Here is a 17,069-nt window from a genome sequence, read left to right on the forward strand (position 1 = left end):
ACCGTAGGGAGCAGTTGAGCTACGTTAAGTTTCTGAAAGTCAGATCCAGTCCCGGATTACCAGCTCTCCGCCCCGGGGCTCCTGCTGCACGCGAAGGCTGCTGCAACTGCTGCTGGGCGGCAAAGGGGCCGCGGCTGCTTTAAGAACCGCCTCCCCCTCTTTTCCCTTTGACAATGGTCTGAACCGAGCTCTGCTTCCCAAAGCAAAATTTGTAATATGCCATTTTTCCGATGGACCCTTCTCCTTTTGGCTGCTGACGGAGCCGCGGGAAGATGCCGAGCTGCTGCCACGCTACGGAGCCAGGGCATGTTCCAAGAAAACGCCTGGGCTCCAGAGCATCTAAGCTGCCTTTCTCCTCCGGTTGCTAGGGAAATGGTCCAGGACTGCTGGGTGTGAGCCTCACCTCTCTGCCAGCGGAGACTAGACTGCGATTGTCATTGATCAATTGAAGAAACAGGACCTGAAATTAGAGACATTAGGTACAGAAACTATTCGAGTTGCATGCTTTTTTTTCCGCTTAATTTTTTTTTATAAACCACCTCCCCAGCCCCACCCCGCCCCCAGGGAAAGAGATGCAAAGTCCTCCTTGCGGGTTACTGTTAGTTACCTTCGCTTTCCACCCATCCTCTCCATCTCCTATTTCCCTGCATCCTGCCTAGCTGGCGCTCTCCTGGGGCAGATGAACAATTTTAGTATGGAAATTATGAAGTCAACTTCTTTCGGGGTGGCGGGGGGTGTGGCTGAGCAGTAACTGTCCAGCAGTGTGGGGTGAGCTTGCTGTTTGGCCATCTGAACAGACGCTGGGGAGAGAAAGTGAAAATGCTTCCATTAGAGGTGGCAGGAATATTTCCTGAGGACAGGGATTTCAAAGAGTTAAAGAGGGGGAGGAATATTCGTGTAATGTAATCAGACAATGGCTAGGCTTTCTCTTACTGAATTACTCCTTGCGGGTTAACGGAGATGGAGCTGGGAGGTTCTGAAGACTAAACCTTTGCCAAAGAAACTTACTACAGAGAATGGCTGCTGCTTTGCCCGTGGTAGAGTGTAATTTCTAGCGATATAATGAAATGAAGTTATTGACCTAGAGGAGTAAAAGTCTTTTGAAATACTCTTGTCTGAATAGATATAGCTCATAAGAACATATATTCCTAAGGAACACACTGGATCTCAAAATCCTTGCTGAATGACTCTGATGGACATTCAGAACTTTTATTTTGGAATTTGAGAGATTTAGAAGACACTCAAGGTTATATGCTGACAGCATGGGAGTTGGTTTTCTCAGTATAAAATTATTCGTGCTAAATTTAAGCACTGAGATAATTAAACCAATCAGGATTATTATTATTTTTTTCTCTCTTTAAAATAAATTTTGCACTGTCTGAAACTGAGTGCTGAAACCTTCAATAGTTTGGCATCAAGTCAATTATATCTAGATGAAGCTAATAAAATTATATTTCACATTGACTTGAGGGAGGGATGATGAAAAGGCCAATACCTCAGCCAACTGTGTGCGCTGACTTGCTTCTCAGTGGTGGTGTAATGTTTTCATTTTCAGTTCCAAAAAATGACTGTTAAAGCAAAATGTGATATATCTGGGTGTTGTGCACAAGATGCTGGATGACCATCTCTTTTGTACCATGCTGGTGCGCTACAAAATATTTTTCATAGGTTTTGTAGACAGTTTTTGTGTTTTGTTTGTTTGCTTGATTTTTTTTTTCAATTTTGGAGGAAAGGGCTATAGATTTGCTCATTTGGGTTGACTGGGAAGAAATTACCATGCATTTATCATATTTTCTAAGTAATTTTGCATCACGTGAGTTTTTATGACTTGAATTTGGAGAGTTCAGAAGTATCTGCTAGAATTACAGCTGTAGGCCTAGAAACAAGAGTTTTAATGTACAACCTCATTTCTGTAAGGACAAATGCTGATCAGTTTGTAACAGACAACACGGTTGGGGTTTTATAACAATTCCTTATATATTTTACCGTGTGTTGTCTGTTGAATTCCTAAAGTGGGGATTTTATGAACAGATTATCATTCTTACATTGCGGAGAGAATCATAAAATTTTGAGAGGCAAACCAACTTGCTCTGTTTCACATGTTTCATTGGTGGGATGGTCCTAGGTTATTCAACATATAGATTTGGGTAGGCTTTCTAAGCTTTTCACCCAGCCCTGTTCTGGCTGATCAAACCCAGGACCATCTTTTAGACTGATCTGAAAGTCTTCAGTCTGTGACTGTCCAGTGTCTCCTACTAACAAGAGGTTGCCTACAAGTAGTATACTTTAGCAGGGTGAAACTTATGCTTGGATTAATGATGACAGTCATTATTTAAATTTGAAGTTGTTAGCAATGGCTTTTCTTTTATAAGGGTATGCTTTACAATAATTGCTGATGATCGTGTAGAGAACTTTATGTTCTGGAAGAATTTGTTCTGGTACTTTGTTTTAACAGTCAATGTAAAAAAAAATAAACACATATGCTCGTGGTCTCATCTATCAGAGTGTCTCAGTTAGTTCACGTATGAATGTCACATATGGCATGTGAATTAACCCTTTTAAATAAGACAATGTGTTGAAAAGTTTTGTTCTGTTTTGTTTTTAAATTAGCTTAAAGAGGATTTGTAGCAATTACATGGGGGATGTAATTTCTGTGATAGTCCATGAATGAAAATAAAAAAGATAAAAGTGTAAAATTTACATTAAATAGTTAATGTTAAAGTTTGTGGTGTGAGTGTGCCTGTAAAGAAATTTTATGTATAAAGTTGGAAATTTACCTCAAGGAAAGTATGAAATATGTGAGTCAAGTCACTGACTTGATATAGCTCAGTGTTTTAAGTGATGACCAAAGTTTCAAAATATTTTAATTTTAGAAATTTCCAATTCTTTCTTTTCTTTATCTAGATTACTTGTCACAAAATAAGTTCCTTTCATATTCTTAAAATTTTTCTCAATTTCCAATGATCCATGACCAAATAATTCACAAATAATTAAGTTTTGCTCTTTAACACAAAGAATCACAAAAAGTAATTAATATTGAATGGCTATGTCTTGACATTTTATTTCAAAATAGCACCAGCTAGTTTCAAAATATCACCAAGAATATACATACATACATACATATGTATATATGTATTCAATATATATATAATGAATTTGCCTTCCATTATAAAATCGAGAGAAAGCTCTGGGACCCACATCCAAACCAGACTTTCCTCAAATCATACTTTCTGCAAAACCAGGCTCTCTGCTAGCTTCTGGCTATTCCACAACTGAAATTAAGAGGAATTAGACACACGCACACACACATACACAGGGTGAAAATGGAAATGGGTTAAGTTCTCATTTTTAAAGATGCCACATGTGATAAGACAATACTACATGTGAATTTTGATATAGTCTGCTTTAAATAAAATTAATAAATAATTTTAAAAAGCATTCTGAGCAGTCCATTTATTCTATGACTGAGAGTTTGTGCTTAGCAGCTGTGAAGTGAAGTGACTGTATTTGGTAATGCAATTTACTGCATCTGTTTGTGGAATATTTGAAAGAGTGTTAGTTTATATTGTTTGGATGAAAACCAGACAATGCATCTAACAGGAATACTAAGTGTAATTAGCAGTATAATAATCAAGACAAATTCATGGGGCTCAGACTAATTCTTAAAGTTTATGACTAATCCAATCTGTACCACTTATCAAGTCTGTGTACAGTTCTGAAAGACAGAACAAGAAAACAAATAAAAATGATCACATTAAAAGGCTTGAATTAGTTGTTGAGGAAATCTGTTGAAGAAGTGAGAAGATAATGGTTTATTACCTAAAATAGTCAATTATTTGTTTGTTTGTTTGTTGTTGTTTTTTTTGCTTAAAACAGTAAATATTAGGTTACTTATCTGCACATCATTCAAAAATTATAGTTTCCACTCACTGAAACATAAAATGTACTTGTTGAGAAATAAGGTACAGTGTTTGTTATAAGACATTTGTAAACTCAGAGGGGTGGAGAAGGGGAGGAATGATTATTGAAATAATGTGTTTCTATAAATCAAATTGTTTTGAGTGGGAAATTATGCAAAAGAAAATGGAGAAGCAAATGGGCAGGTTAAATATTGTACATGAGACATGTGTGGATTTCCATGACAGGTGAAAGCATATGGGTTTCAGACAGTGAAGAAATAGACCATATCTCCCTGAGGTCCACACCTTCCTCTGGATTAGACTGGAGGCAGGAGGTAGGGGGAAGAACCTAATGACCTGCAAAAACTCAAATGAGATGAAAGCCATGGGGGGAGGGGAGATTCCTGAAAATAATTTGTTCACTAAAACTTTCTCTTCATATTCTTTAAGCAATGATGTGTGAAGTGATGCCGACGATTAATGAGGACACCCCAATGAGCCAACGGGGGTCCCAAAGCAGTGGCTCCGACTCAGACTCCCATTTTGAGCAGCTGATGGTCAATATGCTCGATGAAAGAGACCGTCTACTGGACACACTTCGAGAGACCCAGGAAAGCCTCTCGCTGGCCCAGCAAAGACTTCAGGATGTCATCTACGACAGAGACTCACTTCAGAGACAGCTCAACTCAGCCCTACCTCAGGTATGTTTCTGTAGCACAGACTGTGAAATTTTCAAATTTCCTAATTGAGCAAGCTTTTAATAATCTTTACTTCATGTCCATTCCTGTAACTACTTTCCTCTTGAGTATATAATTGCTTTTGAATTAAAATTCATAAAAAAATTACTGTTTATCAAACTTTCCCTTATACAAAATCAGAGTATATCGGCACACGTGTGTGTGTGTGTGCGTGTGTGTATGTGTAGAATGGAAGAATTAGGGACCCTTCTAAGAATTAAGTTACAAACAGAGCATCATGCAACACAGCACTAGCATGTCCAAACCTCATGCTTACTGCTTGTCTGCCAAACACTTTAACTCTGAGCCACCTCTTCAGTCCATAACTGTTTTTATTGTGGAGTTCAGATTTTCTGCTTGTGTATAATTTGTATTATGGACCAGTCTTAATTACACCTATATATACTTTTGAAGAGAATGCTATAAATATTCTTACTTCACGGAAAAAAAAGTCTATGGTTTCATCTTTAAAAGAACTAGTTTTGCTATATATTTCAATGAAATACCAGTTTTCAGGATATATATGTTTAAGAATTGTGAGTATGGATTTCGATTGTGTACCATAACATTACTATAACCGTATTTTATATTATTTAACATTTTACAACTATTGATCAACACATTGCTACTCCAAACACCTGAGACACACAGTTCTTAAACGTAGTGACAACATTCTCCTTTTTATAATGTGCATATTTAGTATACAAATCTGTACTGTTACTCAAGTAGTCAATAGATATTCTTTAATTGGCATGCTTGAATTTTTGTGAATATTTTTAAACCGTTTATTGTTGGTGACATTAACATTGTACAGGGAAGCAGAAGGAGAAAATGGCTACCATAAATGTGAAGTTTAAGGCAAAAAAATAAATAACACAAAATGGGAAACTACTATAGTGACATAAAATTGAAATTATTTCAGCAAGCGAAATTGCAAGCAGACACAAACCTTACTATAAAGGTGTCCTAAGTTGACTGTACAGGGCTTTCAGGCACTGGTGACTGGAGCTTTATTTTAGGTACCTGCAGTTCTTTTGTCACTCAGGGCAGAAATGTAGCAATATTTCAACACTAATAAGTATGTAAATATCAGCCTCAGAGTGTATTCTATTTTTCTTTGGAGCACATCAGTGTTTAAAGAGCGCTGATAATTTCACACTCTTCCACATCCCATCCTAAAGACTCTGGCTATACACCCTCATACCTACCTTTCTAATGTACAGATCCATTTTACTATTCCATAGGATCCTCCCCCTCCCATTAAACACCCTTCACTCTAAAGCATTCCTTGCCTTCTACTCTTCACTCAGTTCTGCTCTAGTTTCCTAAGAAAAACCTAAGCATGCTTGCAAAGAATGCTTGGCAGTCCAGTTCTGATCCCCTTATCAGAGAGCCATAGTGTTTTGTCTCTTAAATAAAGCTCATATCACTCCTGTCTGTTGTCATCTGGCCTTAAGTTTCTCTGTCATGTCTCCTAAAATCTCCTCTTCAATAAAGTTGTCTTATTGTATCTTCAAACAATTCTGGACAATTCTGGACTAAACCTAGGTCAGTAAAACCTTGTCTTTCCAGTGATTTTCTTTTATGCTGTTTTAGGTTTTCTATTGCTGTGATGTATACCCTGAACAAAAGCAACACAGGAGGAAAGCGTTTATTTCATTCACAATTCTTTGCATGTAACACTTCATCATCAAAAGCAATGAGGTCTAGTTTAGACTTTCTCTAATGAAAGGATCCTTTTCTGACACCTACATACACTTCCTGTGGTTCTCAAGCTTGCTAATGCTATGACCCTTTTTTACTCTCATATTGTAGTGACCCCAACCATAAAATTACAGTGTTGCTACTTTGTAGCTGGTCTTTGCTACTTTGTTGGGTTTGCATAATAGCCTCCACACATATGCACACACTATCAAAATAAATCTTAGAAAATATTTGTCATTATGCTATGAGAAAACTATCATATAGTTTTCTCAAGTCTTCTTCTATGGTAGGTGTGGTCATATGTCCCTTGTGTCGCAAAAGATCTTTTCGTACTGTGCCAAAGTGTCATTTGGATTGAGCAGACTCATTAGTGGTGTATACCAATTCAACACACTCAAAGTGTTTTACAAATTGTCTGACATAGACAAAGGCTGCATCTTTTCTAACTGCTTCTATTGTAGTTTTTATTAAAATTTTCTCTGTGCAGCTATTTTTCTACACAGCTAAACAAAATTGTATCCGTTTGCAGATTTTGTTTCTTAGTTCTTCTATTTCTGTAATCCTTACAACCATATTTATCTCATGAGAGTTCTAAAAGTACTTGTCTGTACTATGGATGTAGCTCAGTTGTGTGCTTGTCTAACCAGCTCAAGGCACTGTGTTTCACCAGCCCACTACTGCAGAAGCAGTAGCATAGCAACCACTATTAGATTCTGCCATCAGATGTTTGCAGATAGAGTCATTCTCCCTTTGTCTCACCCTCTTGAATGATCAGGTAAGACCACCAGTTATTTTATTTGAAATTTCCCTTCTCTCACTTTGCAATCATTTTTGTTCTAGAGTCATTTCTTTTCCTACACATTCTTCCTAATTTTCTCTAGTAAAATTTTTCCTTTGTGAAACTATTTTCTCTTGTCTTAAGTATTTCTGCTTCTATACTTTTAATCATTCTTTCTATCCTTTTACATTTTCCTATCCATATATCAAGTATTTCAAATGATCTTTCTCCCAACTGAACAGATTTGTAACATCCAAATATACTCCTTCACTTGTTTAGTATAATAACAAGAACTGCTGTCTCCAGACTCCAATTTCCTTTAGAGACCAATCATTCCCTTCTTGTCCTCTGACTCTATCTCTCAGCTTCTTCTTCTGCCAAAATATCTTTATTTTCTCAACTACAGGATGTTTTTTCTAACTCTACAAAGACTCCAATAAAATGACGAAGGAGAAACATCATTATTTCAAAGAGTTTCAATTGGCTTTACTTTACATACCATGGGCTAAGGAGTAAATTCCATTCTACTTAGAAAAAAGAGAAGGCTTTCAAGGAAACTACTCAGAGAGCTTGATGAGCTTTTTGCAGAGAATGAAGATAGAGCCTGAAGTTAAAAAGCACAGTAGAGGCTGAAGATGCCCTTGCCTCTACAAAAAGCCAGAGGCAGGCTTCTGGTCTTCCAATGCAAACATAAAGTTGTTGGCTCTTAAAATACCAATGGAGCCTTCATATGGGACCTTCCTTAGAGTTATCTTCACCAACAGAATAATGTCACATGTACAGATTCTATGTTGAAACACAAATAACTAATCAGAGGACTAACTCCCACAGAGGAAACAGACAAAGTCAACTAAAATGGAGAATAATATACTGGGGGTTCTTTGAGAAAGTCACAAATAAACTCATGGTGTGTTGGGGGTGGGATGGGGGGTAGGACCGATGATTACTTAAGTGCCCTTATGAAAGTCCAGACTAGAGGTGAAAAGGAGAGCAACCCAACCCCACTATGGTCTGCTCTTCACTCCAAGTTCTCTGACTCTGGTGAGATTGAAAACTGTTCCCTGAGTGGAAAGGGCAAGAGTAAAGAGAGACCAAGATGCTCCCATGATCTGAGGTGTATCTAAATTCTTAAAACAGCCTGTACTGAATATGAAGGTCGAAGAAGTAAACTGGATAGAACTACAGGATATACTTCATTTTATTTTCTCATATGATCTAGAAGAAGATCCAGTCTAAACTGGAGTTTTTAAAATCCAAAATAAAAGGACAGATAGCTCACCTAAGCATAGTGGGAAAGTTCAGACATTTGTGGAAAATTTCATTAAGGTTTATTTATTTACCCAAGACTATTAGAGGAGAGTCTGTGGGTTATTGAAGCCAGCTAACTTCCTAAACTACTTTGAAGTATCATCTCTATTCATGCTTACAAATCTCATGATGCTGGAAAACCATTGCACTGGTATATCTGATTACTGACACATAAAAGAAAAAAAAATAGCCTTTTCTAATATTACTGAAGAGGTCCCTGCAGGGGACCATGGAAGTCAGGGAAACAAACCAAAAAGAGGTGAGAATTAAAAAGTCAGTTCAGATTGACTTTGTCAACTGCATCAAGACTTCAGGGAGTCTGATGTCAGATGGTTCATTGTTATATTTAAAACACGTTACTAGTTGGGGAAAAAAAAGTTTCCTGATGTAATACAGTCACCAGGGCGCAAGGAAACATAATTATGTCAAAACTCAAGTCAGGGTACGTGCCATTTCTTCCAAGAAGATGGGTTCTAAAAACAGGCACTATGGAAGTGTTTTGCTTTGTCTTGGTCACACAAATAGAGGTCATTTGTGCCATTACCTATCTCTGGTCCCGGTTGTGAGAGCTTGGAGGAAATCCTTAGCATTCAGGGTCATTTAGGTGACTTGTCAGCTATGGTGTTGGTTGTAGTAGCTTAATATGAACTAGCCTAGCAGATTGCCATGTTATTAATCTCTTCCAATTCCCAATTTTCTGGATAGAAAAACAGATTTTACATTATTCCAACTGGAAAGATAATCTTACGTGTTTAACATTCCAAGTTTCTCCGGAGATCTTTAGGTGCAAGGACCTTCATGCTGCTCTCTCAACGTTCCATGTTTTATTTTGCAAATTTTAAATGATTACAAATGATACTTATTTTTAGTATGTAAATTTGATCATGAGTGTCTATTCAATAATTGGCTTGATTCACTAAATATCCAAAGTTTTATTTTTTTAATTTTTTTTCTTTATTAATTACACTTTATCCACTTTGTATCCCCCCTGTGGTTCTCTCCCTCCTCCTGTCCCAATCCCTCCCTTCCTCCACCCTCTGCATGCATGCCCCTCCTCAAGTCCACTGATAGGGGAGGACTTTTTTTCCTTCCTTCTGATCCTAGTCAATTAGGTTTCATCAGGAATTTGCGTCAGGTTCTACTCATTTTAAGTGTTACAAATTCTAGGGACACTTTTTAGCCATATAGGGTCATTACATCAGTTTTATTGCATAGCAGCATAGCAAGGTGATATATAAATTCTTTGAATATGGCAGCGGTTTTAGCTGACTACATTGCTCACCCCCACCTGTGAGGAATCAGAAGTGCCCTCACGGTCTAGATGCCATCTTCTTCTTTTCTGGGGAAAAACTTTGTCACATCACAATATTTCCATCACTAATAGATCATAACCAACATTGTTGAAACATGTTCTTTAGCAATAGACTTTTCAAATTAAAGTAAAATAAATCTTAACAACCCACTGTACTCAACGACCACCCCATCTATTTTTACCTTTGAAAAATGATTGCTTTAAAGATTGCTTCAATGAAAACATTCATTGTCAGGCTCCAAGCGGTTTTGTCATCTGTTTTTCTGATGGTTTATAACATTCATTATAAGTTTTATGACTTATAATACAGTTTTCATTGGTCAACATTTTTAAACTTATAAATTACAGGTTTTATGGAAAAGGTTTTAACTAATGATGATTTTCTAATGGAGACAAGTAAACTCTTCTAATTAGAGAAATTTTTTTTCAAATAGATTTAAGTGTGTGTGTGTGTGTGTGTGTGTGTGTGTGTATGTGTATGTGTGTGTATGTGTGTCTGTCTGTCTATTTGTGAATGCTGTATATGTGGAAGTGAACATCATTGGAGTCCAGTGGAGAACTGTAAAGATTTGATTCTCTCTCCTTCCTCTTTTTTGTGATTTCTAAAAATTGAACTCAACTCTCCTAGCTTGTTTGATCATGCTCCATCCACTTTATTTATTTATTCATTCATTCATTCATTTTTTTTTTTATTTAGTGAAAATTCAGATGGAGGAAGGCTCTATGAAGGGAGGAGGAGAGGAAGGAAGAGAGGATAATGGGGGAACACATGTTACATGTTTTTCCTTACATGAAATTTGGATTTAAATATACACAGATAATATGAAAGCTGAAGAATGTAGAAAGGAGAGAAGAAATATGAGACAAGGCAATGATGGAGGGTAATGAAGGGTTACAATGATACACATGCATGACAATAATGAAACCCATCATACTGTATGCTACTAAACGTAGTGATAAAATTAAAAAAATAAACAACACATCCCTATGACTTATTTTGAAACTTGACAAATAGTAGCAGTCAATGTTGATTATATTAAAAGAAGCTGATCAAATTAATAATCTTTGGGTAGAAAATATGTGACTTCTGAAATGACAAATTTTAATGACCATACTAAATTTAATGTTTTATAAAATGTAATTTTATTTGAAATTTTATACCTGAAATTCTATGTTAATGTAAACATGAGTTTTAATGTATTAAACAACAATTACAACTTTTTCTCTTTTAACTTTTTTGTTCTTTGCATATATTTTGGAGCTAATAGTTTCATTCAACTATTGTTATGACTTAGTAGACAGTGGAATTTTATTTATTTTCACAGTATCCATAATTGTTTCTAGACATATATTTCCCATAATTTTTTTTAACATTTCAAGACAGGATTTCTCCGTGTAGCCTTGGCTGTCCTGGGCTTGCTTTGTAGATCAGGCTGGCCTCAAACTCACAGCAATCTGCTTGACTCTGTCTCCCTGAGTTCTGGGATTAATGGTATGTGTTACCACGCTCAACATTTCCCAAAAATTTTATCTTATTTTATTATTAATCGTGTGGTGGTTTGAATGAAATGGTCCCTATAGGCTCGTACATTTTGGTGTTTGGTTTCCAGATGGTAGACTGTTTAGGAAGAATGAGGAAGGGTAAGCTTATTGAAGTAGGTGTGGTCTTGGAGAAGGTGTGTCACTAGTGGTGGGCTTTGAGATTTCAAAAGCCAATGCCAGTCTTTCTTTCCATGTCCTTCCTGTGGCTCAGGAGGAAAGCTCTTAGCTGCTACAGCACCATGCCAACTTGCTTCCCACCATGATGGGCACTGACTAAACTTCTAAAACTCTAAGCAAGCTACCAATTAAAAGCTTACCTTTGTAAGAGTTGCCATGGTCAGTGTCTTTTCATAGCAATAGAACAATAATAAGGATAATCAGTAAAAACAATGTTTTGCATGCATAAATGGTGTTACTTCTATATTTGTACTTTCAGTTTGTACACACACACAAAATTAAAGATACATGTATATATGAGCAATTTCTAGGGTATTGGTATGCAGTCTGCCAAACTTTCTCAAGTCATTTGCTAGCTTTATTTTTACTATAATTACCAATTTGCTTCTGTTTAACCCATAATTTACAGTATTTCGGTTTTTTATCTGTTCACTGTTCCTTTTATTAATTTTTCATGTTTTCATGGAATTGGTTGAATATGTTTTTATGTTATTAAAGTTTCCTCTCTCCTACTGTAGAAAATTCACATTTTACATTGCTTACATATTTTTCCTATAATTTGAAAGGTGTATCCTCAACAAAGTGCTTTTTCATTATGCTCTTCTCTTTATTGTATTTCTTACACAGTACATGAGTATTGTAGCATTATAGGGTAATAGCATTTTAAGTTTATTCACATACTATTTCTTCTATGTCTCAGATCTTTCCTCTAGAACCCTTTTTAATCTACGTGAAAACTACTTTCTGTGTTTTTTTCAGTGTAAAATTTCAGATGAGTAATTTTTCTCACTTAGGATTTTCCAAAAAAATCTTTATTATATCTTTATTCTCTAAATAATTATATTTAGAATATTTCTGTTCATCCCCATCTTTAAAGAGTTGAGGTCTTTACAGTGAAATAAAAGTTTAGCAATCACTTGGCCATGAATTTTGATATTTTATTGTATCTTAATTTGTTATATTTGGAAGGCAGTCAGTCATCAGTTTTCTACCTCTGAAGTTAAGTTGTATTATTACTATTCTTTTTCTTTTGGCATTTAGAAAAAAAAAACTAGAAGTTTTGATGGACTTGAAATGCATACTTATTTTTATTTATTATCTTCGGTATTATTGTTGTAGCAACATAATGCCTTCTATTATTTGGGAAAACATTACTTTAAAAAATCTTGCTTCTGTGCTGTTCTTTCATCTCATTATGGAACTCTACTTCTCATCTTTTTTTTTTTTTGTTGTTGTTGTTTTGTTTCCTCTCTTATGTTCTTCTGTATTTTCCTTCCATTTTCTCTCTGTTTAATTTGGGATTTTATTTTTATATTTGTTTATTTTGTTCTCTATTTTCTCTAAATGTAATAATTTGTTACTAAATGTATTTGTTTGAATCTTCGTTTTGACCGGTGTCTTGTTCTTTACAATCCACCATCACCATTTATTTCATTTGCCTTCACAGTTTTATTTTTATCACCATGAACACTAACAGCAGTTATTAAGTCTTTCAGTGCTAAAAGCTCTAATAATGGGTTTCATCTTCGGTGTGTTGTTCATCCTTAATGTCTTGACATGTTTAGTTTGGACTTTGTGTGTGTCACTTTATTCGAAAACTTCTTAGTAGAAGACATTTAATTTCTAGGGTATTCTTATTTCACTCCAGAGGTATTATTTATTTAATTGGCCGGATGCCTGGGAAAGTGTGATTCTCATAGCCACAATCCCATTATTTTTAGGCTGCAGTCTTTATGCTTCTCACTCTAGCTGGGGAAGATTCTCAGGGACAGCTGCACCTGGTCAGGACTTAATCTCAGTTTTAAAATCCCATTCCTGATGAAACTGCCAAAGATGCTGAGCCAGCGCCTTTTATATTGTGGGGAAGAGGCTGGAGAAACATGCTAAGAGCACTCGACCCTTTTGCAAAGGACCCGGGTTTTGTTTCCAGCACCCACATGGCGGCCCACAATCATCTACAATTGCAAGTTGGAGGCATCTAATGTCGTCTTCTGACCTCTGAGTGCACAAAAAGTATGTGGTGCACAACATATTTTCAGGCAACATGCACATAAAACAAGTTCAATCTAAACCTGAACAAGCACACAAAACTTGGGGTAACACTGGCCTGCAGAAATGAATTTTCATTTCCCCATGTTTCTAAAAGTTCGGAGGCTTTATTATCTTTTTACTTGGTTCAAAAGCAAATGTTAAAAATTATTCACTTTATGGTACATTTTCCTTGTCTTTGCATATTTTAGCCATATTTAGGATTCTGGATACCAGTAACTGTCCTAACAGTCTTGGAAAATGATGGCCTTTTCTCCAGCATTTCCTCCTCCAAATGCATCCTCCTCACAGCTGCAGCATTCTCTATTTAAAATGCAAATTTGGCTGTTACTCCCTCTGTTAAAATATTTCCAAGTCCGCAAAGAATATTTACTACAATGAATAAACAAATTCTGCAAGATCATAGGATAATGAATGGATATATAAAAGCTGATTTTATCTCTATAGTATATGAAAAGATGTTCATAATAAAATAAACATAATAAAGCAATTACAACCATAGTTTTGATCACTGGTGAACTATCTAGCATCAAGAAGAATAAACTATTAAAGTAATTTTAACAAAACCTGTTTAATATTTACCCAGAGAAAGTTAGTAATTGATAATAAATGTTACTTAAGTTATGAACAAATTGCCAGGCATGATTGTCCATGCCTTCAATCTCAATACAGGAGGCAGAGGCAGGTAGATCTTTGTGAGTTTGAGACCAGAATGGTCTTACAGATCAGGTACCAGGACAGTAGAAGCAACACAAAGAAAACATGTCAAAAAATTGAAACGAAACAAAAATCTAAACAAATATTATTAAGTCCCTAGTCCTCAGTCACACTCATGACATCTATGCTAATATTGCCTAAAAACCTTTTCCCAGATTCATCAAAGTATCAGTAGGATTTTATTTAATAGTAAAAGATGCTTTGATATTAAAAATAGAATAGAAAGACAAATGGCTAAAATAATCACGCTAAAGTTGTAAAACTAGGCTTACTGATTTCTGCAGTGGTAGTGCAGTAACTGTGTCAGTTTTAATTAGACATGTAGCTCGATGGATAACATGAGACAATGAAAATCCACTGATCCTCCAACCAAGGACTACACATGGAGATAACCTAAGACCCTGCACAGGTGCAGCCCAGGGCAGTTCAGTATCCAAGTGGGTTCCATTGTGATAGAAACAGGGACTGTCTCTGACATGAACTGATTGGCCTGCTCTTTAATTACCTCCCCCTAAGGGGGAAGCAGCATTACCAGGCCACAGAAGACAATGCAGACACTCCTGATGAGACCTAATTGACTAGGATCAGAAGGAAAGAAAAGAAGACTTCCCCTATCAGTGGACTTGGGGAGGGGCATGCATGCAGAGGGTGGAGAAAGGGAGGGATTGGGACGGGAGGAGGAAGGGAACCAGCGGGGGAGGGGGGATACAAAGTGAGTAAAGTGTAATCAATAAAGAAAAATAAAATAATAAAAAAAAAAAGAAAATCCACTCCTTACTTAGACTTTTGGCCAATTCAGCTCAACAAATATCCTAACATAATTTAATCTGTGTTTTAATGCTCAAATTATTGGATATTTGCATAAACTTAATTAAGGGCCTTCCCATGACACAATGTTCAAAGAATTAACAAAAACAAACTGTATGCTGTATGTATGTAATATATATAATAAAAATATAATAGAAAATGTTTTCTTTGTTTTATTTTTCTTTCTTGTTTGTTTGGCATTGTGCCTTTTCAGTCAGGGTATTCCTGTGTAGTCTAGGCTGGCCTTGCAATCATGATCCACTACAATCACAGAAATTTTGGCATCATGCCTGTCTTAGGAAAAAATATTAACAACTTAGCAACTTAGCGTACTCAGAAGATTAGTCCATTACCATCACGGTAGGAAGCAGACAGGACAGGCATAGTACCAGCACATCAAGAGAGGTTTACAGCAGGACCCACAGGCAGCAGACAAGTAGAGGGATAGAGAAGGACACAGGGCTTTTGAAACCTCCCAGTGACACACCTTCTCCAATGAAGTCACACCTACTCCAATGAGAACACATCTCCTAATCTTTCCATAACTGTTGCACTAACTGGAGAATAAGCAATCAACTGTATAAACCTGTGAGCACCATTGTCAGTCAAGTCAGCACAAGTAGACATTACACTGATTTCAGTCTCTAGATTTCATTATGCACAGGAAAACATACTAAACATCTAGAGTAACTAGGTATTTCACATAAAAACTACAGTAAAATCATCTATCATCTTCTCTGAAACATTTATAGTTAAAAAGACAGTGAAAGCATGAGTGTGGGTTTTAACCTTTAAGAGATTGTTAATTGCCATACAATATGGCATGATCTTTCTGAAAATCAATTTGACAATTACTTTAAATAATAGTCAATCGTGAGTTAGAACTCTAAAATATTTTCACATATAGTCTTTCACAGATGTTCACAACAGCATTATTTATAATATACAATTAACAGAAACAATACAGATAAACTTCAAATAGTAAAAACTAGGTGTAACAAACTTCTTTTTGGCAATTAGGATGAAAAAAATTACTGAAATTCCAGCAGAGATAAAGCTGGAAACTTCACACGAAAGAAGTCAACACTCATGAACTAGCTAGAAAAGGCAAATCTACGAAATGAAGATAAAATCCGTGGTTAACTTGTGGGTCCAGCTGATATGAAATAACTCCACATGGACACAGGGCTTGCTTACAAGTGGTTTAGAGTGGAGATTACACAATTTACAAACATATACGATTGTGATATTGGCTATATAGAGAAGTTATTGTATAATGAAAATTATTTCTTTATGTTCTTAAATATGTTCTAAATTTTCTGTTGTTCTCTATCGCCTAGAGTGATTTTTCAAAAACAAGTCTGAAATGGAATCATCCACACTATTTGTTGACAATAATATAATTTAGTATGGAAATTTTTATTTTATGTTGTGTTTCTGGCAATTACCTTTGATAACTCACAGACTAGGTTTACAAAATACCAATCTGGAATATAAATATTTAACTTTACTATCCTTTTGTTTTGTTCGGTTTGGTTTGGTTTTTTTGAGATAGCATTTCTCTATGTAGCCTTGGTTTTCCTAGACTCATTTTGTAGACCAGGCTGGTCTCAAATTCACATCTACTGTCTTAAAGCCACTGTTTTCTTCTGTCTTTCTTTTCCTTTTTGCATAGATTTATTTTTCTGCTCTATAACTTAAAATATAGGACTGAACTTAATCTTGTTCTGTTCAATATAGTTTATGTGTGTTTTTAAATGTTCAGCTACAATGTAATTCCTTATACTATGTAAGATTCTATCTTTAGGTCCATATCTTCTCAAACCAGTCATAGTGCTGAGGCCAATTTTATCTATAGTTAACCGTTGTGAAATGTCTGAAAAAAAAAAATCTTTGTAGAAAGAACAATCAGACTGTGAACTATAATACAAGGGAGAGCCCTTGCACAGATCACTCCCATCATTCCACAAGTGCAGGGAGAGCTGCTGTTAGATGTTTAGCACCCCTTCTTTCACAGGCATAGGGTAGTCCAGTAACAG

The 17,069-nt window shown here is 36.0% G+C and overlaps 1 protein-coding gene across 4 annotated transcripts in view; it reads left to right on the forward strand.

Moving 5' to 3' along the window:
• Positions 1-239: 239 nt before the first annotated feature.
• Ppfia2 (PTPRF interacting protein alpha 2) overlaps positions 240-17,069 on the forward strand; it is a 504,690-nt gene continuing 487,860 nt past the window's right edge. For all 4 annotated transcript variants that reach the window (XM_055625946.1, XM_055625947.1, XM_055625948.1 and 1 more), the window contains exons 1-2: positions 240-479; positions 4,350-4,600. In XM_055625946.1, coding sequence (XP_055481921.1) covers positions 4,352-4,600 — 249 coding nt within the window. In that variant the 5' untranslated portion in view covers positions 240-479; positions 4,350-4,351. The remainder of the gene's footprint in view (positions 480-4,349; positions 4,601-17,069) is intronic.

Source organism: Psammomys obesus, unplaced genomic scaffold (assembly GCF_907164565.1).
Source record: "Psammomys obesus unplaced genomic scaffold, mPsaObe1.curated_primary_1811, whole genome shotgun sequence".
NCBI classification, from domain to species: domain Eukaryota; kingdom Metazoa; phylum Chordata; class Mammalia; order Rodentia; family Muridae; genus Psammomys; species Psammomys obesus.